At 40.8% G+C, this 17,640-nt stretch overlaps 2 protein-coding genes across 15 annotated transcripts in view; one reads left to right on the forward strand and one right to left on the reverse strand.

Moving 5' to 3' along the window:
• Positions 1-17,640, forward strand: part of CC2D1B (coiled-coil and C2 domain containing 1B) — a 133,817-nt gene that overhangs the window by 62,747 nt on the left and 53,430 nt on the right. For 7 of the 14 annotated variants that reach the window (XM_073357706.1, XM_073357709.1, XM_073357710.1 and 4 more), the window contains 3 exons: positions 2,424-2,514; positions 3,880-4,009; positions 6,340-7,320. In XM_073357706.1, the coding sequence (XP_073213807.1) occupies positions 2,424-2,514; positions 3,880-3,999 (211 nt within the window). In that variant the 3' untranslated portion in view covers positions 4,000-4,009; positions 6,340-7,320. Of the gene's footprint in view, positions 1-2,423; positions 2,515-3,879; positions 4,010-4,475; positions 4,673-6,339; positions 7,321-17,640 lie in introns of those variants that run through there. The other 7 variants (XR_012160481.2, XR_012160483.2, XR_012160485.2 and 4 more) reach the window with 3 other exon arrangements.
• Positions 8,188-17,640, reverse strand: part of ZFYVE9 (zinc finger FYVE-type containing 9) — a 94,767-nt gene continuing 85,314 nt past the window's right edge. Inside the window, exons 15-19 of the mRNA XM_073357703.1 lie at positions 16,446-16,526; positions 14,783-14,945; positions 13,065-13,170; positions 10,831-11,007; positions 8,188-10,019 (exon numbers count right to left, since the gene is read on the reverse strand). Of these exons, the coding sequence (XP_073213804.1) occupies positions 9,858-10,019; positions 10,831-11,007; positions 13,065-13,170; positions 14,783-14,945; positions 16,446-16,526 (689 nt within the window). The 3' untranslated portion in view covers positions 8,188-9,857. The remainder of the gene's footprint in view (positions 10,020-10,830; positions 11,008-13,064; positions 13,171-14,782; positions 14,946-16,445; positions 16,527-17,640) is intronic.

A 17,640-nucleotide genomic window follows, 5' to 3' on the forward strand; every position in this document is an offset into this window, starting at 1 on the left:
TCTGACTGGTTTTTGAATGTTATAATCCTTGATGTCTGATTTGTGTCCATTTATTCTTTTACGTAGAGACTGTCCAGTTTGGCCAATGTACATGGCTGAGGGGCATTGCTGGCACATGATGGCATATATCACATTGGTAGATGTGCAGGTGAACGAGCCTCTGATAGTGTGGCTGATGTGATTAGGCCCTTTGATGGTGTCCCCAGAATAGATATGTGGACACAGTTGGCAACGGTCTCTGTTGCAAGGATAGGTTCCTGGGTTAGTGGTTCTGTTGTGTGGTTGCTGGTGAGTATTTGCTTCAGGTTGGGGGGCTGTCTGGAAGCAAGGACTGGCCTGTCTCCAAGATCTGTGAGAGTGATGGGTCGTCCTTCAGGATAGTTTGTAGATCCTTGATGATGTGTTGGAGAGGTTTTAGTTGGGGGCTGAAGGTGACGGCTAGTGGCGTTCTGTTATTTTCTTTGTTGGGCCTGTGTTGTAGTAGGTGACTTCTGGGAACTCTTCTGGCTCTATCAATCTGTTTCTTCACTTCAGCAGGTGGGTATTGTAGTTGTAAGAATGCTTGATAGAGATCTTGTTGGTGTTTGTCTTTGTCTGAGGGGTTGGAGCAAATGCAGTTGTATCGTAGAGCTTGGCTGTAGACAATGGATTGTGTGGTGTGGTCTGGATGAAAGCTGGAGGCATGTAGGTAGGCTTAGCGGTCAGTAGGGTTCCGGTATAGGGTGGTGGTTATGTGACCATCGCTTATTAGCACCGTAGTGTCCAGGAAGTGGATCTCGTGTGGACGGATCCAGGCTGAGGTTGATGGTGGGATGGAAATTGTTGAAATCATGGTGGAATTCCTCAAGGGCTTCTTTTCCATGGGTCCAGATGATGAAGATGTCATCAATGTAGCGCAAGTAGAGTAGGGGCATTAGGGGACGAGAGCTGAGGAAGCGTTGTTCTAAGTCATCCATAAAAATGTTGGCATACTGTGGGGCCATGCGGGTACGCATAGCAGTGCTGCTGATTTGAAGGTATACATTGTCCCCAAATGTGAAATAGTTATGGGTGAGGACAAAGTCACAAAGTTCAGCCACCAGGTTTGCCGTGACATTATTGGGGATACTGTTCCTGACGGCTTGTAGTCCATCTTTGTGTGGAAGGCTTCTACATCCATAGTGGCTAGGATGGTGTTTTCAGGAAGATACCGATGGATTGTAGTTTCCTCAGGAAGTCAGTGGTGTCTCGAAGATAGCTGGGAGTGCTGGTAGCGTAAGGCCTGAGGAGGCAGTCTACATAGCTAGACAATCCTGCTGTCAGAGTGCCAATGCCTGAGATGATGGGGCTTCCAGGATTTGCAGGTTTCTAGCCTTGACAGTCAATATGTGCCTGTCTCAAAGTATTTCACTGCCATCTGAGCCAGGCAGGTATCAGAATGAGGTGTGGTCTCTGAACCTGGGTTGCCCTCTGACCGTTCCTCAGAGGACTGCATTAGCTCCAGACTCTCTCTGGCTACTGCTTGCTTGTAAGTGCCATGCTCTGTAAAATGCCATACAAAGACACAGTGCTATGTAAATAATAGAGCTGGCTGGAAAATGGAATTTTCATTATGTGGGAAACTGACACTTCAGAATTGTTTTCATTCTGAATCGAAACAAAATGTTAAAATTTTCCACAAAATGGAAATTTTGAAAAAGTGTTTTAATTTCAAAAAGGTTTCAATAATGTTTAAACTATTATATAAGATATTTAATATAATGAAATTAATGTTTTAATATTTTTGAAATGAATTGAAAGGATAAAGTTTGAAACAAAACATTTCTATCACCTTATTGAAACAGGGTTTTGATAGTAATGAAACAAGAAAGTCCATTGCTTTTCATTTTCTTCTGTCAAATTTTGTTGAAATTGACACTTCCCACAAAACATTTAGATTTTGATGAAACTTCATTTTCCAATGGAAAACTTTTGTCAACTTTTTTTTCAACCAGCTCTAATAAGTAATGTCTTGTAGAAGTTTCATTGGCACATCCTGTGTGGGAGAGAGTTCCCTTCTGTCCAGCTGATTTTCTCTCTCCCCCATCCCCCCAAAAGATCTTGATTGATTATGGGGTATCCAGGACAGTCGGGGAGAGTGGGAGTCCTAAGGCTATTCTAAAGTGTGACTCTCCTGCACAGTGATGAAGGGTACTGTCATTAGTACTGCCAAGACTTGGATTCTTTTATTTAGTCCATTACTTTCTGAGTTTTCACCCCTTTTCTTTTTTTCTAATTCTCCTGTTTTAATTGATTAAAGACTTTAATCCTTTGTTCCTCCATTTTAGTACAGCTGGGTAGCCAGGCCCTTACTGTCACGATCCTAAAACCTTGATGAAAGGGTGCATGACCTCATACCATTTGTCTCTGTCCTTCTTCCACTAAGGCAACTTTCTTTAAAACAGGGGCCTTTTCAGAAGTGACAAGCAAGTGGGAACAGCACATTTGAAATTGGACAAACTGGAATCAGAATGTGAAATTAGAGAGATCATTGAGGTATGCTTTGTTCTTCTGTTGATCTAGCAATAACAAAACGCTAGAGCATGCAGGTGTAGCTTTTGCCGACAAAATAAAACAACCTGGATGAGAGGCATAAAATTTTTTGCAGCAAAGTTAAAGCGACAAAGTGTCAGTGTAGACGCAGCCATTCGTTATGTCGCCATAACTGGCCTCCCCCAGTATCCCATAATGCCCATCGTGACCGCTCTGCTCACTGTTTTGAACTCCGCTGCCCTGCAGGCGTGCACATCTCCCCCTTTCGAAGCTCCGGGAAGTTCTGACATTCCTCAGCGTGGAGAGCTCACAGAGCTGCTGAGGATGCTGCTCCTGGTAGCCACGGAAGCTGTGGGAGAACTCAGAAGGAATAACAGAACCATTAATGTGGAATCGGCAGGCAGGGTGACCTGCTGCTCAGGGAGAAAGGGGCTGGAGAGACTGCTGTGCAGAGCCAGGGGCTGATGTGGGAGGGAGGTGTCCCCGTCCCCCAGAATTGGTTGCTCAAGCTGCTGTCTGAACTTAGAGACAGCATGCTGAGACACTTCACCAACACCCACTCTGTCTTTCTCACATCTACACCCCCCCACACACACACACACAATCTTTCACGCACTTCCCCAACACACACAGTTTCTCGCTCTGCACACACACTTACTCACTCTTCTCCTCCTCTTCCCCCCAACCCACCCCCACATATACTTCAGTGGAAAAGCAGGTGGTAATCTAGGATGACTATGAATCAGTGGGATTGAGAAACCTGCCTCAGGTGATGCTGTACCTGCCTCATGAGGCATTGCCAAAGGAAACCCTTCCCAAAGCATCCTGTGACCAGTTGCCGTGGGATAGCTATCCACAGTGCACTGCTCTCTGGGTTGATGCAAGAGCTGCTAGTGAGGATGCACTCTGCTGACACAAGGAGCATAGTGTGGACAGGCAACAGCTGTTTAATTAAAGCAGCATAACTTTTGTCAACAAAACTCTGTAGTGTAGACCTAGCATTAATACTGTCTGCAAATAAAATACCAGACCTATCCCTGTAGTGTGTACAACTAGACCCACATCCCTTTTGTGTCTTGGTAAATAAATATAAGAATCTAAAAAAGGTTAAATCCATTTATTTTTCAGAGAACTTCGGCTATTATGAAAGTCCTTTCTCTAATACAAACTGACCCAGCCCTGTTGATCATTCTATTGAATGTCAGTGTTCTAGCACATTTGTATTAATCCTGTATAACCGCATGGGAGGCATAAAACAGTTGCCCTTTTCAGTGAGATTGCCACAAGACATTGCAGTGTCAGTCTTCCTTTTTGCATGCGCGCGCGTCTGTGTGTGAGAGCACAATCTTATTTTTGTGGTGCTTTCAGATTCTGGATGGTAGGAAGCCCACCGGAGGGAAACTAGAGGTGAAAGTGAGACTCAGGGAGCCACTCAGTGGTCAAGATCTTCAAACAATTACGGAAAACTGGTTGGTCCTTGAACATTAGTTATCCTAAGGTATGAACACTCCTTTCTTCTGTCTGTGCTTCTGGCTAGAAGTTGAGGGCCACTAACAATTTCTGCATGAAATAGAATGTCTTACATGGTCAGTGACCTACCTGTGTGGCTCAGGTTCCTAGATGGATCTTCCTTATATTTCTAGTGATGTTTTAAATGTTTATTTCTATTCAAAATCTGATCATATTCCCTATACTAATCTCAGTCAATAGGATGTGAAATATCATAGTGGGAACTGGTAGCAATTCCTGAACTTACATTGCTTAACACTTTCATTTATAAAAGATTATTTTGATCTTTTTTTCCTAATACTCTTATTGTTTGCATGAGACCTTAGAAATTTAGCAGGAAGAAAGGCCTTGGGCTAGAAAAATTCCTTTTCTTTGTCTAGTAAATTTAATTTAGGTTTAGCTGTGGTATAAACTGTTGAAATTGCCATTTCCCTTCTGTTACTTGCATTCTTCAGGAAATATTAGTATCATGCCAAAATAACAACTTGAACATTCTGAAGAATTGGGCCCATGCACACACTGTAGAGGGAACACCTGGCTGCTGGCAAAACAGCTGTAGCAGTAGAGAATAGGGGAAGAATCAAACTAAGCTTCCCCTCTTCCTATCCACCACTTTGGATCCAGCTTAGATAGCATCTCTTCCCCCTGTGAGGTATCATCTTTTTTTACTTTTTGTTTTAGAATAAATTTACATACAAAAAAAAATCTACTCTAAGGAAGGTTGAGATTGCAAATCAAGAAGCTGAAAGTTAGGAAATGCCAGGTGTACAGCTGCCTGTGGAATCTTAATTCAGCCCCAATGTGCATAATTTAATTACATGATCACATACAATTTTTCCACAGTGCCCCTATCTCATTCAGTTTATGAATTGGATGTACAGGGGAGCTGGATTAAGATTTCCTGGGCAACTGTACACCTGGCACTTCCTGTCTGTGGAGTTCTTGCATTAAGTTGAACGTTCTTTTAAGTGTAGATTTTGTGTGTAAGTATACACCAAACTATACGTCTAAAAAGTCAACATCAAACTGATCTTTTTTTCTTCAAAATGTTCTGATGTACCAGTTGTATGGATTGTCTGAAACCATAATTCTTAAAACTGTCCTGGCTCTCTCAGCTTTCGGCTGTGCTCATGAACCCCTAGGAGAGTGGTTACTCATTACTCAACCCTGTTGTGTGAATCACTGGAGGTTCTCTCTTTCCTGTCAGTGTATGGGTATAAAGCTTAGCAGTGCTCCTGCAAGACATCAGTACTTGTGGAGAAAACAATTGGATGGCTCTTTTTGAGCAGATATTACTAATTTATATTGTGACAGCATCTAGGAGCCCATTTGTGGACCACACTGTACAAACATAGAACAAAAAAGCTGCTCCAAAGCACTCAGTCCTAGTAGAAAGTTGATGATGTAAGTATATGCACAGTACTCCCTCTCCCTTCCCTTGGGCGCCTAGAGTTCAGAGCAGACTCAGGCCCCCCGCTCTCTCCAGCTGTCATGGCGGCTTGCTTGGCATATCTCATTTTGCAGTACAAATAGTAATTAAGCTTAGATGGCACCTCTGTGAAGTAGGTGAATATTATCCTGATTTGTCATGTCCTAGCTACCAAAGACTTTAAATATTATTTGAAACATCTGGATGATGTCTAGTGCTTTGGTCCAAATTTGGAGCACTGAAAATCACACTAAGTGATTCAGTACTGAGTTAAGAGTATGTCTACAACTGCAAAGAAAAACCTATGGCACTGAGTCTCAAAGCCTGGGCCAATTGATTCATGCTCAGTCTCTGGGGCTAAAAAGAGACATGTAGATGTTCCTGCTCGGGCTGGAACTCGGGCTCCTAGACGCTCCCCCTCATCAGATTTCAGAAACCGGATTCCAACCTAAGCAGGAATGTCTGTACTGCTAGTTTTAGCCATCCATCAGTTGACCTGGGCTTTGAGACTCAGCACCACACGTTTTTCTTTGCAGTGTTGACACACCCAAAGAGCCCAACAGTGAGCTCTTCTGTACAAAGTTTGGCTGTATGGCTGTGACCTCTTAAGATACTCCAGGGCTGATGTATTTGCCCACACCCTTGAAGCAGTGGCATTACTAGCCATGAGGTGCTGAGAGTACTAACTTTTGGTCACCTATAATTTAACACATTGCTACATCATATCTTCAATCACTTTAACTGCAACTTAATGAAGAGTTTTGCCTGGGATTTCTATGAAGGCTGCTAGTTAGCCATCAGACAGAATAATGTCAACAGTATGTGATCTTAATTGTGGGATACTTACTTAGCACTGTAGCAAGACATGGTGGGTTTTTGTTTTTTTCCAGATCCAGGAATGCTAAAAGCTGCAGAATCGAGTTTGTACATAGAAAGATGCTGCTACCCGCGAGCACCAAAGATGTTAGATGAATGCACTAATGGACATAACATATCTTTATTTTGGTAACTACCTTACTGTGTGTTAAGTTTTATAAGGCAAGTATTGTAAAGCCCTGGAAACTCACTACTAGTGGGGAAAAATGGAACTGATCTATGCAAAATGGATTGAATTGCCTTAAGATGGGACTACTAATGTTAGCACCAGGTGAATGGTATATAAACTCATCACAACTATCCTCTGCAGGGACTGTTTCATAGTGGTGTGTGAAACCTTTAACAGTTTGCTCTTCAAAAAATTCACTGGAGCAGTGCAAGGTAATTAATTTGCAAATGAGACCTCGTGCTCCCGGCATGGCTAGCTTGTGCTAGAAGCAACTCTTTTTCAGGCATATAGGCTCTTATGCGTTGAATACCACCTACTGCGTCCTCTTACGATCACCCTCCGGCCCTTCCGAAGATCACCATGCTCCTCCTATAAGTGTCCTGGGATGAAGAAAATAGTTCACTTCAAGCAGAGCTTTAGCAGCAGCGTAGCCCATCTCCTCTGCATGCTCTTGCAGCACTCTTAACTAGATGTGTCTTGGCTTAAGGTAACAATAGGATATGAGGATTTTTTTAGAATAGGGTTGCAGATCTGGGTTTTGAATTGGTTATCAGTTGCCTGCCATGTTCTCCTCCTCCTCCTCCTCCCCCCCCCCTTTGTTCCAACTCAGCCTGCTGTGTGTGCCTTCATTTTCTTAATGCTTGGGAATCTGTAAAGCCTGATATGGCCTGTTTAAGATCACAGGGTTTACTGAAGGATTGGAGTGTTTCACTAGACTACTTACTAGTTGATTGAAAAATAGCCACTCTTATTTGTGTAGAAAACTGGATCATGGCTGTTTGCAGAATTTTTTATGAACTATATATAAAATGATATGGTATCAAAACTGCTTGATGTGTGTTCTTAAACTACATGAGCCTGAAGAAATTGATAGTAAAAGGAGGATATGCCTGCAGCATATGGTCCATTGGATCAAGTTCATAGACAAAAAGACTCTCCAACCTACAGCAGCACTTCTGCTTCCTGACGGGATGAAAACAATACAGTATTTAGTTTTTAATTTCAATAAATTTAATATACAAAACTACATGTTGAAAATAAAAATATAATATGCAGTTTTTGCAGTGTCAACTAACTGAATTTTAAAAGTACAATTTTTTTCTAAAACAGGTACTCATTTTCTTAACAATATGGTAATTTTAAGGTCATTTAAAAGGCTATGATTGAAGCAAACAAGTCAGTCACCAGTCAATAGTGTTTTGCACAACCATAACCCAAACCTAAGTGACTCCCAGGGGTAAGGAAGAGAAGATTGGTTTTTTAGCCTCAATAAGCATAACTTAATGGAACTAAAGTAACTGACACTTCTGCTGTGCAAAACTGGAATAGAGTTTCCAGCAGTAGGATTTTATTGTAGTTGTCAATCAAAAGAGTTTTCAGACAGAGTTTTACTTACTCTGTAGACATGTATATCAACACTCAGGAGTGTGCAAAAACAAAATGTATTGTAGGGAATTTAAAAGTAACTCAAGTCAAACTTAATTACATTTCTTTATAGCAAAACAAATGAAAATGCAGGAAGCCTCTTGGATTGCTGTGTAGGAACTTAAACTTTGATCAGCCAGAAACATTTTAAGAATAGCACATAGCCACCTATTACCAAATGACAGAGGTAAGGTTCATTTTAATATAAACACAAACGAAAAGTCAGATTAAGTGCTCTCCCTGCCAGTGATTGATTTTACTAATTCAGTTGGACCTAGTTCTACAACTCTTCCTTCTGAACATGTCTTGAGGTGGCAACTGGAATTTTCTAGACTGTATGTGGATAGTTTTACTGTTTTTAAAAAAGCAGTAGCCATTTATTCACAATTCCATTCAGCACCTATGCAGCTATTGTACTGTTCTGTAAAATACATTGTATAGTTTTCCCTTCTCCCAGCTGTTGCTGTCTATTTGCTTGCTTAAAGCACCATATCGGCCTAACTCTAGCTCTGCTGTTCCTTTGTTCTGCTGCAAACACTACACTTTCCACAGTGCAAATTAGTTTCAAAGCAGGATTGACTGATGTCCTCACTAAAATACCACTTTAACAATGCTTGTCCCCTCCCAAAAAAACACTTTACTGTTGTTTTGTTGGACTTGCCTATTATCTCCAAGAAGAGGGTCCTAACAGTTAAGTAGCAGCTCCTATGCACGCTAAACTAGCTCATTACTCCTGCTTTTTCAGCTCTTTCCACTTACTAGCCATTTTCTATGGATGGAAATTTGATTTAGTAAGAATGTGGAACCACATTCTTATTAGCTTTTCCTAATGCTGTGTAGCAGAAGTGAGCAGCTGCTTCCCCTGTCAACTGCCCTTCATTTGTAGGTGAGGCCAAGTGCAAGTCTTCTGAGCTGAACCAAAAGCCTCTTTTTTAGCACAACATGCAACAACAGCCACTTTGTGCTTTTGTTATGGGGGTAAGCTTTACATGGTGCTGCTAATATGAAGTGTTAAGTGCAAACTGTATTCCATGAAACTAGTGTTACGCTACAGTCTACACCAATGAGGAGACTTACGAAAGTGCCCTGGGTGGTTTTTTTTTTAATAAAGCAGGACCTACTGAGGGAACTGGAATACCATAACCGCACTTTAGGCTTAACTTTTCTTTTACCTGTGCCAGGTGTATACCATTGACATTCATATAGATTCGTAAACAAAATACAGAATGGCAAAGTTTTTCTAGCTTATAGAAATCCGAGGTGACAATTTTTGTAACAAGTAGGGGAAAGTAAATATACTAACCTAATATACACACAAAACTGCAAGTTTAAATTATATACTACTGTCAGAGATATGCCCTTACTTTCACTCAGATTGAATGAATGGTCATCTTCATATGCCATATTTTTTGGCTAGGTAACCTTCCCATGCATCTCTCTAGGCATATCCCAAAGTGTCTGATGTACTTCAACCAATAATCTGGTCAAAATAATGTAAACATTACTTTTTAATGTCTACAGAATAACCACAAATGGCATTATGATGAGGTCAGAATGGAGGTCTTGATTGTTTCTTCTTACATGTCCATCTACAAACAGTACAAATCTGACATTTCATCTTTTATTTACGCCCCAGTGATCTTTGCACCCGTTTGAGCATTTAGAATACATGACTGTAATTAAGTCCTTAAATATGAGCATTATTTTTCTAAACAGTAACAGAACTGTATGAGCTGCAAGGATAGCATAAACATTTTGTAGTATAGAAGCTGCCCTGATCCTCTGTTTGTTGACAATGCATAGAAGATTTAGAATTATGGAACAACCCCCCCCCCCACCCCAATAGTGTTAACAAAAGCTTAATCTTCCAGTTTTAAAGTGCAAATGATTCAGATACAACTGCTGCTGGAACAGGTCTGAACAGAAAATGAAGTCCTCTTATGAGATGTTTTCCAGAATATAAAAGATGAGCTCCATTATGACTGGCCCCTCACTCAACTGACATGCTCCTCCATGAATCACTGGAACTAAGGCACTGTCCAGGTCATTCATGTATTGAGAGGGCAGTGGCTGTCCATTACTCCCAGCTTGATAGCCAACCTAAAAGATACAAAGTGAAAGATTTAAGAGAGGAGCTATTCCACCACGATCTCTGACCATACTGCACGTGATACAATTGCTTTGAGAGTTCAGCTACTGATTTAAGGGGCTCTAGCATGGATATCAGAAGCAGAAAGCACTACCTAATGTGAACTAACAAAAAATGCCCCAAAATGACATGATACACAAAGTGGGTGAGGTAATATCTTTTTATTGGACCAACTTCTATGGTTGGAAGACGCACGCTTTCACAGGGCTCTTCAGGTCTGGAAAAGGTAACCAGAGGGTCATAGCGAAATGCAAGATGGGATAGATTGTTAAGCATAAATGGTTAACACATACACAAGAAAACACCTGAAATGGAGGAGGCAATTAACGCCTCTGCAGTCATTGGACAAAGCAGGGTTAGTATGTTACAAATGGTGGTTGTAAGCCTTGAGGAGCCATAAAACCAGTCTCCTTATAGAGACCATGATTTTTTGGTGTCTAGCAGATATGAATTTAAGTTCCAGGCTCATCTTTTGAAAGTGTTGTGCGGGTTTCCTTTGAGGACAAGGACTGACAGGTCAAAATTACATGTTACAGTTACATGAATACAGGAAAGAAAAAAACCAGCCTCTTCCTCTAGAAAAAAATTGATTTTGCAGCATTAAGTGCTAATAGAGTAGCATTTAATGTTGCCAATTCCTAGGCTCCAGAATCAAGCAATATAATGGTTGAACTCTCATGTCCCCTTTTCAGCTCCCCCTCTCCACACCACCAAAATGAGATTACAGACAACTTAAACTAGTAGAAACTGTTTACAACTTACTTGATCAGAGTCAAGTGTAACACGCAGACCTAGCTTAGTCATTCCATCTTCCTTCAATAACTTAAGGTGAGGACAGAGAGCTAAGCAGAAAGCCTTGGCCACATTCTCAGTCAGTCTGCTATGATCTGCTGGGTCACTTAGACCATTATGTTGGTCATCATTCTCCAGAAAAAACACCTGAACAAAAAAAGGAGTGATCAACATGACCTACCAACCAGCTTTTACAAAAAAGAGCAGCATCAGACTGAGTGTAAAAAGAATATAAAAGACTGTCAATTAATACAGCTACTTAAGGACACTGCTGCCTTAGAAAAATGTTACATGAAGCAAAAAGGTTTTGATCAGCCCTTCACACTATTTGGGGACTTTCTGAAGACTCAAAGAAGAGCTGCTCCCCAGATAGAAGGTCTGCACCTGAGGGTCCTGAGATTGGGGGCACTAGCTGGACTCTGTCCAGGCTCCAGAGCACAGAGACTTGGATTCACCTCACAGCAGTCCTAATGGGTGACCAGGAAGGGGTGCTCACTAGAATCTGTAACAACTTAACACAGGGGCTGTCAAATAACTATTTAAAGGTGAAGTTTCACATTTGGTTCCGTTTACAGGATTTAAAATAACTCAAGTCTTCATCAGCATGAGTCCCCATCAATCCGATTTGATAACTGGGGATAAAGGGGTTTAAGAGTTATAAGGATATAGACTGGAATGGTCCTGATCTCTCACTCCTAGATTGATCCCAAAGTGCTCTAGGGACTTCGTATAAAAGGGTGTGCTCCAACTGAATCTAAAATCCCTGTTATGGAAATTCACAATACACCCTAGTAGTATAAGGGCTTCTGCGTGTATGCATTTCCACACTCTTGCCTTAGATAAAAAGACTTTTAAAACCTTATAACTAAACTAAACATCCCTTCCACTTCAGAAAATTACACTATCATTTTTGAAGCATGTTGTTATTAAAGTGACTTCAGAATAAATACTGTGTTATGGTAGAAACCCCCGCAATCTGAAAAAAGCCAGAATTTTTTATACAGTTATTAACTAAACATTGCAACATTCCCTCAAATCACCTTGAATGTTGGGAAAAGAATACATGTATGACAAGTGGCACAGCTAAAACTATCCTGGTTTCCCTTCAGCTAACACTAGCAAATTAATTGAAACAGTTTGCAAAGAACCATTTAACATTAACACTTCTGTGCTGACAAAAGCCATAGCTCCAGGTCAGTCCTGTAAGTCGAATACCACCATGGCCAATGCTGGGTGACAAAACAAATAACCCAAGTCATTTATACTATGGCACCTTGTTTTTAACTTTTCATACAATTAATCCACTAAGAGTGATCTTTTCTGGTTGTGTTTTTGCTGCCATTTCAGCGCTGAAGTTGCTCCATCCCCAAACTGTTAATAGGTCAATAAAGAGCAAGATTAAGTTTGAGAATTACAAAAAACCCAATCTTTTATAAAAACAGATTTAAGTTCCTTGGCACTGACAGTTTGCACCACACGGAATGGATAAATGCAGCTTGCAGCTCAAAAGAAATGATATTTAAAAACTGTTTGGGATTTTGTCTCCATTAAAGTAAAAGGCTCTTGCTGATTAGAACTTTAAATACAAATACACAGGCTTGTGCCCTTTAGATAATGGAAAGCTACAACACTTTCCCCAGCCCTCAACTTGAATGCAGATTCTCCCAAAATTCAGTAAAAGTGCAGTAGATGGGATGGCCGTGATGTGTGGTTACTTATTTCCAGGGCTCTGTAGCACCTCAAGACACATTTCAATGGCATGACATTGCCACTTGTACATTACGCAGTCACTGAAGACTTCCTGGCAGGTGCAAAGTAGGGATATAAAATACAAAACAATTAACTGGAAGCATGTGTCATTAACCCCCATCCCCGGGCCTGCGCCGGCCAGCCAGAGCACCCCTAGCCATGGCAGCCCCAGCCACACCAGCTCCACCCCTTTCCCTTTTAATCAGTTAAACAATTAAACAACATCATTTTAATTGTTTAAACGGTTAACTTTTTTAATGGATATTTACATCCCTATGGAAAAGGCCACTGTTGTTTCCCCATAAATCTTTGCTTTCAGTTTGGTGGGCAGAGCAAGTAGAGTTGGTTTCTCGTCAAAGGGAGGCATTCTGCAGAAGGGGGCTAAGTGTTATAGCTCCTTAGTCACAAAGTACCAAGACTCCTGTTTCATGTGCAGATTAGGTTTGTTTTCTTACCTCTGTCCACCTAATGACCTTTCCATTTGCTTTATACTCTGAGCCATGAAATATCTTCACACTGGTTATAGACTCCATGGATTTGCCATCAATGGGGCTTATAACACTAGAAAGAGGAAGGGAAAAACAGTTTTAAGTTAGCAGAATGCCTCCAAACACTAAATGCCATCATATAAAAGCTGATTTCAAATTTGGCCATCTGAGTAGATTTGCAGAACAGAGGACATTGTAAAGGAAAACCTCATATAAGGGTTGTAAAGGGCACTTATTTTGACTTACCTGGATTCTCAAAGTGACCCCACTGCAGGTTATTTCAAAAGTGAGCACTCTGCAGTTTAAACTGCCATACAGTGACTAGACACATTTGCTAAAAGGGACAAACACTAACTATCCCAGAAGGGAGCTCTCCAGAGAAAGATCTCTTTCAATGTACCAAACACAATGATACTGAATATCATCGCTAATTCCAGTTGTGGAGGTGTGAACTAGTGCATGGATCTCAGCAGTAATCAGGCTTTTTGAAATTGTCTTCCTGCTGTGTTGAGAGTTTACCCCAGATAATTACAATGGAGACAGCTGAAAAGTGCAGTGCTTTCTGCCACATCACACAGGAAAACAATCAGATACAGTATCTAGACTTGAAATCCTACTAGACTAGGTGGACTTGAGGCTGGGGAGTACAGAGGTAGCTTGCATTAGGTCTGCAATAGCCTTATATTTGAGCTGTGACCTCACAAGGGATTGATGAGCTCTCCACATATGGAACATGCAGAAACCTATGTAGATTTATTACACAGTGATTGGAATTTTATTTATTTATAAATATCAAACCAAACAGTACAATTCAGTCATGTCTAAAATGTTATTTACACTGAATTTAACAGAACAAGCAGCCTAACTAATGCCCTGAAATGGCCACTTCTGTGGGACTTCACAAACAGTCCCAAACACATGTGAAATGTCTTTACCTTAAGAACGGTCTCCTTTTCTAGGCTGCTGCTACTATCTATGTTTCTTCGAGTTTTCAACCTCACCCACCACACTGCATGCTTAAATTGCCATGTACTCGCCATCTTGCATTGATTGTCAAGGTTCCAGATTCAAGGTTATAGATTCACTGCTGCTGTCCAGCATGTATCAGATTTTACCTACACCACTACTGAATGTGAGCTTAGTGGAAGGAATAAGAAACTTTCCTAGCGTGCGAGATTCAGCACTCAAAAATTAGCAGCTAGATGGCCTTTTATAACCAGTATAATGGTTTAAAATAACTGGAAATTTGCAATAGCAGAAATCTTTCTGTAGCCTTGATAACTTTCTAAACTGATGCACTGAAGTTCTATTTACCTCCGCCCCATTTTAATAACGATACAAAGGTATGATCTCTCAAACTAATGGTGCAATTTTGCAAGGGGCTAAGCCCCTTCAATCCATACTGACTTGAGGAAGTCACTCTTTATCTTTCAGGATCAGCTCCTCAGAGTTTTAACAAACATATATGATAAAGACTTATTTTGCAAAAAGTCAATCACTGATTACTCTTCCTTTATCTTGTCACAAATGTAATCTGAGAAACTTGGAGCACTCTAAAAATCACAAAGCATGTGGATTCTTCTTCATGGATAGAACATGCTGTTAGTAAGCTATAGAGACACACAGCAGCAGACCAGAGCCAAATTAACACTGTAGAAGTGTCAAGGGATTATTCATCTACTCACCCCTTGTTAAAGTTTTTGTCATCTTCCACCCACTGAATATGAACATGTTCCTGAGGCTCTTCAGCATCTATTTTGCCACAAGTAATAGTGAAGTCTTTCATCTCTCTCAGAGCCTGCCTCAAGGAGTCCATGTTCTCAGCAGTTATCTGGACCATTACACCATCTAAGGAATCAATAATCATCATCATCAGAAACAACCAACAGCCACATTTAAGAAAGAACATTCAGAACAGAGCTAAAACCATTCTTCCTGTTACGATTCAATGTCAACGTGCAATATCTATTTGAAAGGCCATAAGTAATAACGCTATAGAAAGCTGTTGGTTTAGTAGCATTCCCATGTAACGTTTATGAACATGGCCTGGAGGACATACCAGTGGAAGCTGAAGTCTACTTACAGAACAGATTCAACCTTAGCAATGGCAACAATGAGTTTACGCACACAGCCCTGCCACTGCACTGCACCCCTGTTCTGGAGATCGCACCTCAAGATATGAGAGGTAAACGATCATGATCATTCAAATATTTGACCTCCAATGAGATTAGCAAGAAGGACTCCAGCAGTAGCAGTGTTTTTTGTGACGTGGACACTTGCCCACCAGGAATCCCACCACGGACAGCAACTCATTTCACGCAGGCTGTTAAACAAAAATAAGTCACAGCTTTTGGATATTACCAGCCTGAATAAATGGTGTTTCCACAAGTAACTTGGTAATGAACAGTTCCATAAAACAGCAAAAAGAAAAGTAGTACTTGTGGCACCTTAGAGACTAACCAATTTATTAGAGCATAAGCTCAGATGCATCTGAGGAAGTGAGCTGTAGCTCACGAAAGCTTATGCTCTAATAAATTGGTTAGTCTCTAAGGTGCCACAAGTACTCCTTTTCTTTTTGCGAATACAGACTAACACGGCTATTACTCTGAAATAAAACAGCAAGTTACTAATTCCTTGAGGTATCCCAACTCTCCAGCTGATGAGTTTCCAACTCTGCATCCTGAACTAAAAACAGATAATTTCTGGTTTAAGTAAAGAATGTACCAGAACAACATATACTCAGCCTTGTTTTAATGTGGCACTTTTAAAAGCCATGACCCTCCCCAAAAAATATAGGAGAGAGTGCACAAACTGGAGAATCAGCTCCATCATCGGACTCTGTTGGCAAAGGAAGAATGAACTATGGGGACACAACCCAGTCTGGACAACCTTGACCTTTCACGCTGTCACCTGACGATGTACTAGGATACAAACCTCAGAAATTTATAAGCTTGCCCACTGCAAGGCTATTAAATGAACAGGCTAATGCACAGCAAGGCTTCATCTCTTGCTAAGGAGATAAACTCCAAGTTTTTTATGCTTGCAATTTTCTACTTCAGTCAAGGATTGTAAGCTCTGATCCCCAGCACAGGAGCCAAGTATTTCATATCTATCCTAATTTTCTTGTACTGGTGTCCCAGGGCATCTGGACTAGTTATTCTCATTTTCTCAGTTAAATTAAGTTACAGGCCATAATGAAAAACTGTGTTTAGCTAAAGAGTGAGATAACACTGAGTAACCAGCGTGATTCTCAAATACCCAGGGCACAAGAACTAAGCTGTGCACACTGCTCAAATATAGTTATCAGGAGGGAAGCAATGTACTTTGAGCAAGCTGTTCATTCCTTACCTTCTACAATGCTGGACTTGGCAAGGTAGCCCGAAGAGGATTTTAAAGCTCCACTGAACACAAAGAAGCTGGCACCAGTCACTGCAATAACAAGACTGATTTTAGAGAGGCTCTTGTCAAAGCAATGCCTTATGCAAGAATCAGGTATTGTAGCTGTATCATCCACAGAAGACCTAATAACCTAAATAAGGAATTATGTAGCACAAAGTTATTATGATTCCAGTGTGTATCAGATGCTTGGGCAGCAAGGGTGCCCTTGTCTGATGATATTCTAAACTTGATGACAATTTTTGCCAACCTTAAAGAATGTTAATATTTAATTAGTTTCTTTTTCACTAAGAACGAGGGGTCTGTTTTAGGGGTAAACATGCACATTATGACCTTTAAAAAGTCCTCATGCGACTAGAAACAATCTTACTTGGGCTTTTTGCTGATGACATTGTACTACTGACCAGTCAGAAGGGGAGTGGCTCAAATTTTCTAAACTACCTACAAGACAGCTTAAAAGCAAAAGCCCTTGGAATGGCCATTGTGTTTCCAATACAACAAAGGAGTTCCTTGAAATCCATCCTCCCATGCTCTAGTACAGAAGATACTACTTAGAAATTAGTGCCAGCCCTAAAGGAACCGACATGCCAACACATATGCTGAAATTGTGAGTGAAGATCATGAATGTTCAGGGTTAGAAACGTATCTTTTATTGTACTCATTTGGAGACATCATAGAGCTTCTAACATAAGATTATCAACTCTGACATGAAGTCTGGTTAAAAAAAAAGCTCTAACATTTTAATTCTTAAAATGCTAAGTTGCTATTGCATCATTTCACCTGGTCTTAACAAAAAATAAAGCCTGAAAATCAAATGGTCTAATTAACATACACACAGAAAGCTCTTGCAGCTCTCGGTGAGGAGGGGTTAGGTACATAAAGGCCAGATCTGTATTACAAATGTACATTGGTATAACTACGTCCCTGAGGGGTATAAAAACCTGCTTTATTTTATGTCAGTTATGTGAGGCCCTTGAACTCCTGGCAAGCTGCCAACTCACATCTCAGCTGGACAAATACTGAACACCAACAGTAACCATAGAGCGGTGTGATCTGAAAAATCCACATCAACAGTACGCAATACTTCAAACACCAGATTAAACTGTGGACATTGAAAAGGAGTGCCAGGAGGATGGGCAGGGTAATC

Source organism: Lepidochelys kempii, chromosome 8, assembly GCF_965140285.1.
Source record: "Lepidochelys kempii isolate rLepKem1 chromosome 8, rLepKem1.hap1, whole genome shotgun sequence".
Classification (NCBI taxonomy): Eukaryota; Metazoa; Chordata; order Testudines; family Cheloniidae; genus Lepidochelys; species Lepidochelys kempii.